Genomic DNA, 6,000 nt, shown 5'->3' with positions numbered 1-6,000 from the left:
TCAATGGCTTAGCTCGAAAAACAAGGTCGAGTACCACATAGGGGCTGAATCTGAGGCGGAGGCTGATGGAGTCTAGGAGACCATAGTTAGTCTGGGTCCATCTCACGGCACAGATCTGGCTCGTGTGTCGGAGCAGGGACCCAGAGAGACACTTGGAATCCCCATCAGAACAGCAGGAGGGAAATACATGTCATTCTGTCCTGAGCGAGCAGAACTGGCCCGTCTGCACGAGCCTTTAGCGTCTGGTCCTTACTAGTCAGCAGCTGACACACTGGGGGGCCTCCAGGCTTGCTGTGCTCCGACTGAGGGATGCCCGTGCCAGTCACATCCCGAGTCCTGTTCCCCAGCCCCATGGACTCTCTAGCTTCCGCCCGAGAGTGGGGGTTCCTTGTGCCCCATTCGCACCCCCTGTTCTCCTGGTGTCACTCTGCCCCTGTGCCTACCCACCAGAGCAGGGAAGGATGCTGACAAGGGAGACAGGGGTACACTGGGACTTTTCAGGCCCTGGAACTTCTATCTTCCTGGGCCTCTTCATTCACAAAATACTCTTAAAACTTGTATTATACAACTGCATTCATATAAAACATGAATATAACCTAAGCTGCTTTTCATCTTATGTATTCATCAATATGTCAGTGTTTTCATCTGTGATTTTAAACAATTAAAGTAAAACTTTCTGTGGATCCCTAGATGTCTCAGGGGCTAGGACCGCTGCCTAGTGTGCTGACCGATAAGTGGGTCCTGGCAGGTGACGATCCTGTAGGCGCCCAGACACGCCTGCAGACACTAAATGCCTTCTGCTGTCTTTTCCAGGATGACTTAACCTCGTAGTTCTCTTTCAGCTTCTAGTTTCAGCTGAATTGGTCCATGGGAAAGAGGAAGCTGACCCTGAGAGGAGGGTCCTGACCCTCACCCTCGACCCAAATCCCTGCCTTCACAGCACCATGGCTGCCATCGCAGGTCCCTGCAGAGGGCAGGGGGCAGGGGGCAGGGCCTGAAACCTTCCCCTTGTCCCTGTGAAAAGGACAGGTGGTGGGTCATTGAGGGGCATGACTCCATGTCCCCAGTCTGTCATTTTTTGAGTAGGAGGTCCTTGATGGAATGACGTAGCCCATGGGTCTCATTTTCCTCATCAAATGGGCAGTCAGAGCTGGTGGATATTTCCAAGGTTAGGGGCACAGTTTGGGGTTCTGGTCCAGTTCCATTGCTCTGGAGCCTCTGGAGTCTCACAGACAGGAAGGATGGTTGGGAGGAGAAAAGCAGGCGGGCCGTGCAGATCAGGGCTCATTCCCTGAGGTTGTTGGCACGACGGGTGCATGAGGGTTTCTCAAGGATCAGATGTGGAGTCAGGGGCCAACCAACCTGGGGACAAGGGCAGAGGAGCCTTTCCTGAGAACACGTCTGCTCTGACAGGCTATGAGGACAAACCAGGAAAGCCAGATGCTAGAGGCAGGGACAGCACACCCCCATCCAGGCAGTTGTAGTCTGAGGACCTGACAGGCAACATTCCAAGGACCCAGACTGCGGTCCAAAGTCTGAGCAAACGCAAAGGTGCAGAGGCAGGAAAGCACAGAGAGGATTTCAAGGGGATCTGATACCCGGTCACCGTGGGTTTTGCTAGTTATTTTCTACTGCAATCACCTCCTTTTCTTCCTCCTTCTTGGGAAAAGGATACAGCTTGACCAAGAGGCCACTGGGGCAACACCCGGACTGTGACACCAGGTTGCACAGAAGCCCCTCTCTCCTTCCTTTTCGAAGGGTGAGTGCGAAACCAGCACATCCGACCAGGCTGTTACCTTCTGAGGTGCCCCATTCCGTTGCCCAGAGTCCCCAGGTCACAGGTGGCCATGGCCTATCCCAGGCCTTCAGTCTCAGGGCCATTCCATGGGACACTGGATTAGAATTGGCATCTGGTCTCTGGGATCCTCTAACACATCGGCTCATTCACTTTCCCAGCTGGACCCCCTCCTCCTCCCTCTCTGGCCACTCCATCCTGGTGTCTCAACCTGAGCCCTGGAGAGGGAGTACCTTGGGGACAAGTCAGAAGAGACTTTGTGAGGCTGTGGGAGCTAAGATGGGGAGTTGCTGTTTTCTCTGGTTGAAGGTCAGATAAGGCTTCACAAAACTGAAAAGTCACGGCAGTCAGAGGGATCAGGTGTAGCGATATGAGAAGAGCAGAGGCTCCGAGGGGCCTGAGAGGTTGGGGTGGACTTGGCGGCCTGACACAGGGTTTTGCAGGTGAGCACCTGAGGACAACCTGATCCAGACCCTGAGCCCCTGACTCAAGGCGGGAGGTTTGATGGACCCCTGGACAATGGCAGGGAACACTGGGCTGTGGTGTGGGAAGAGCCTGGAACCAGAAAAGGTGGAGTCTGGAGGTTGTGGCTACACTTCAGAGGAGAGGAGATGGTGGTAGGACAGGGCAGGGGTGACAGTGGGGACAGGGAGGGCCCTCAGAGAAGGAGCAGGTGGGGGTTCCCAGGCTCTCAGCTCAGGGCTCCCGTGAGGGCTCCTAGCCAACAGCCCCAGACAGCCCTGTGCTGACAACCAGGGGTGTTCACAGGAGTGTTGCCTCGGACCCACAGACCAGTGATGTGTGTCCCTGATAACTAGTATCTGAGGAAGGGATGTGCCCAGAATGCATGAGAACTGCTTTGAGAAGCTGTACAGATCACGTGTGCAAGCCCTGCAGTAAAAGTTTTATTAAAAGTTGAGTACTTAGATTAGACAGAGCAGGAGGCACCCGGGAGGCCAGGAAGTGGACCCAGGAAGGTGGTCCCAGGGGAGAATGGGGGAGGGGGCAGTTTCAGTAGACAGAGGGGTCCCTGGCACCTGTGAAGGCAAGGACAAGGCTTCAGCATGGCCGTTGTATCATTCGAAAGCTGTTAAGCAGGCATGGACCTTGAGTTGAAAGAGGACAAATAGTGGGGTCAGAGTGTAGATGAGCCTTCTCTTACTGGCTGTCTGGGTAAGGGGAACAGTGTGCATCTGGAAGGGGCTGGGACAGGACATTTTTAGAGTGAAGAAGGCAAAGGAGAAGAATCCAGAAGAGGGGACAGTAGAGGAGATGCCCTGACTGGCTGAGGCCTGGGTCCGTAGAATAGGACGGTGTGGCCCTGATGTCTGCCTAGGGAGTGGATGGGTGTGAAAGGCACTAGATGGGGGTGGTCCTGCCATCTATTTATCATATGTTAACTGAGTGCCTGTTGGGGACCAGGAGAACCAGGAGCTGGAGGTTGTGTGGTGAATACACTCTTTCAGCCTGATTCAGAGGAGGTCACAGTGAGGAGGCCGAGAGGGTGTAGGACACAGCCTGGTCCCTCCGTCTCCTGGAGGACTCATCCTTCTGGAGCAACCCTGCCCATGAAACTCCCCACGGGGCCCAGAAGAGGCCAAAATGTTGTGAGGGAGATGGAGAAACCATTTCTTCACCTTGCACAGGAGGCAGACCTCACCCACTGCCCAGCAATCCCCTGAGGCAAGAGCAGGTCCTGAGGCAAGTCCAGCTCACACCCTGGCCGGGGGCAGGGATGGGGCAGGTGGGGAAGGCTCCTGCTTGAGCAATTGCATCAGGCCCAGGCTGAGCATAAAGGAGGGTCCTGTGGGCTGGGAGGAGGCAGACTCGGGGACCATGGAGACCCAGAGGGCCAGCCTCTCCCTGGGCCGCTCGTCACTGTGGCTACTGCTGCTGGGACTAACGGTGACTTGGGCCAGCGCCCAGGCCCTGAGCTATAGGGAGGCGGTGCTTCGAGCTGTGGATCGCCTCAATGAGCAGTCCTCAGACCCCAATCTCTACCGCCTCCTGGAGCTGGACCTGCCGCCCAAGGCTGTGAGTCGGGGAGGGGCTGGGGAGGGAGGTGTCTCCCGCCAGGCTTGGCCACACTGTCCCTCCCTTTGCTCGCGCTGTACCTCCTGTCAGGAAGGCACCACTCCCTCTAAGTGGGATCCCACCTCTACAGAAATCCTCCCAGAGCTGGGTCCCCTCCCGTTGTGAGAGCCTTCTGCCTGGCATCTCTGCTGTGGGAACAGAGCCCTGACAGCCCTCTCAGGCTCCAGGGACTCCTGGGGGTTCTAGGGGATATGCCGGGGTCACTGGCTCTGGGATGTGACTTACTTGCTTCCAGTACCCTGTGCACTCCATTGTGTCCCCACCAGAGAAGGGCTGTGCTCAGCCCTGGGGTTCCGGTGACAAGGTCTTTTCTTGCAGGTGTCCCATGACTGCCCTCAGCCCCTCCAAGGGGAGCTGCCCCTCAGGAGAGCGGGTCTGAGGTCCCCTCCTGCTCCCTGTGTGCCTGGGAGCCCAGGACCAGGCTGTGTCCTCCTCCCCTCTGCGCCCAGCTCCCAACCCGGGGCCAGGCACATGGGACAGGCTCTCAAAGGGGCTTGTCCTGCTGGGGGCAGGGACACAGGTCACACATAGAAGCATGAGCCTGAGCCAGTCTCCCCACTTTGATCCTTCAGCAGGACGAGGACCTAGATGCCCCAAAGCCTGTGAGCTTCACGGTGAAGGAGACCGTGTGTCCCCAGGAGACACTGCTGCCACCGGAGCAGTGTGACTTCAAGGAGAATGGGGTGAGGCTGGGGGCTTAGGGCCCTGGTGGGTCGCTCCCAAGACCCGAACAGAAGGCTTGGGGCGGGTGGTGGTTAGCAGCCCCTGGGGTGAGGAGGGGTGTTTATGGCTCAGGGGTTCCAGTGTGACCTGGAGTCTCCCCTTCCAGGTGGTGAAACAGTGTGTGGGGACAGTCAACCTGTACCAGCTCAGGGACAACTTCGATATAACATGTAATGAGGTGAGTGATCCCTTCTGGGCTGCAGGGGCTACTGATGGAGGTGGTGTGTGGAACAGCCTTTGGACCAATTCCCCTCTGTGCCATCCCTGTAGTGGCAGGAGAGCCCTCCTTCCCTGGGTCTCCCTCACCGGAGCCCCAGGTCTCCAGGCCGGGCTCTGCAGTCCCTTAGAGCAGTGGTTCTCTCAGTGGGCTCCCCTCTTGGCAACTAGAGAAAAAGGCTGATTCTCAGGCCTGACTCAGAAATACGGAATCATTGTGTGGTGGATCCCAATAATTTCTATTTTAAGAGCCCTTCTGAGGATTTCTGAGTGTGCTGAAGCTTGAGAGGCACTGACTACAGACAGGACCTTTCTGCCCCTGCTCCCGTCCAGCTTTTCTGAGATGGGTTTGTGCCCCTGGGAAGCCCCCTGTCATCTCTGGACCTTGGTCCTCATCTGTCTGTGGGAGAGATGATTCAACCACGTGCTCCAAGTGACACAGACAAGGAGGTCAAATGGTGCCTTAACTCTCCTTCGGTGTTCCAAGATGGAAGATTTTCAGGTGGGGAGGGATCTGGTCTTTTCCCTAAGTCAATCCTCATGAGAATCCTGTTTCTTTCTGCTGCACAGCTCCAGAGTGTCGGGTTATTTGGCCGGATTCGTGATTTCTTCCATGACGGTGTGAACTGGGTTCGAGATAAGGTTGGCAAAGTAATCGGATACATTGGTGATAAAATTCGCCCAGGGTAGAGTCCTAATGATCACCTAACTCTGGCTCAGTTGTTCAAACTCTGAAAAATAAATTCTTATGAATTTCAAATTCACCTGTCTCTTGTCCTACTCTTACCTGGGGTCATTATCCCCCATTGCCCTCTTGTGTGTGTGTGTGTGTGTGTGTGCGTGTGTGGTCACTTCCGTGAACACAGAGATGGGTGTGGCAGCTGTTCCTTCCAGGATGGCGGGGGGAGGCAGCAGGGCCGGGAGGGACAGGATAGGGCTCCATTCCCAGGAACCCCATGCCCTTCACATTCCCCTGCCCTCCTCCTCCTCCACCAAGTAGGGGCTTAAGGAGACCTAGTCTGTGTGCAGTGATGCTGGGGATGCTGTTCCTGCTGGTATGGAGGTGACAGTCCAGGAGGACCAGGTGGCTTGTTAATCACTTGGGGAGACACAGCTCAGTCTCCTGCTGTCGGGCTCTAGGTTCAGCCTGTAAGTACAGTGCCCAGATGGTT

General features: G+C 56.0%; 1 protein-coding gene across 1 annotated transcript; it reads left to right on the top strand.

Annotated features, from left to right (window-relative positions):
• Positions 1-3,520: 3,520 nt before the first annotated feature.
• Positions 3,521-5,588, top strand: LOC102515248 (antibacterial peptide PMAP-23). The gene is made up of 4 exons (XM_032458613.1): positions 3,521-3,829; positions 4,465-4,572; positions 4,719-4,790; positions 5,399-5,588. The coding sequence occupies exons 1-4, from the start codon at positions 3,632-3,634 to the stop codon at positions 5,516-5,518; spliced, it is 498 nt and encodes a 165-aa protein (XP_032314504.1). The 5' UTR covers positions 3,521-3,631; the 3' UTR covers positions 5,519-5,588.
• Positions 5,589-6,000: the final 412 nt, after the last annotated feature.

The sequence above is a fragment of the Camelus ferus genome, chromosome 17, assembly GCF_009834535.1.
Source record: "Camelus ferus isolate YT-003-E chromosome 17, BCGSAC_Cfer_1.0, whole genome shotgun sequence".
NCBI lineage: Eukaryota > Metazoa > Chordata > Mammalia > Artiodactyla > Camelidae > Camelus > Camelus ferus.
Note: the sequence above shows the minus strand (reverse complement) of the source record. Positions and strands in the feature narration are given on the sequence as shown.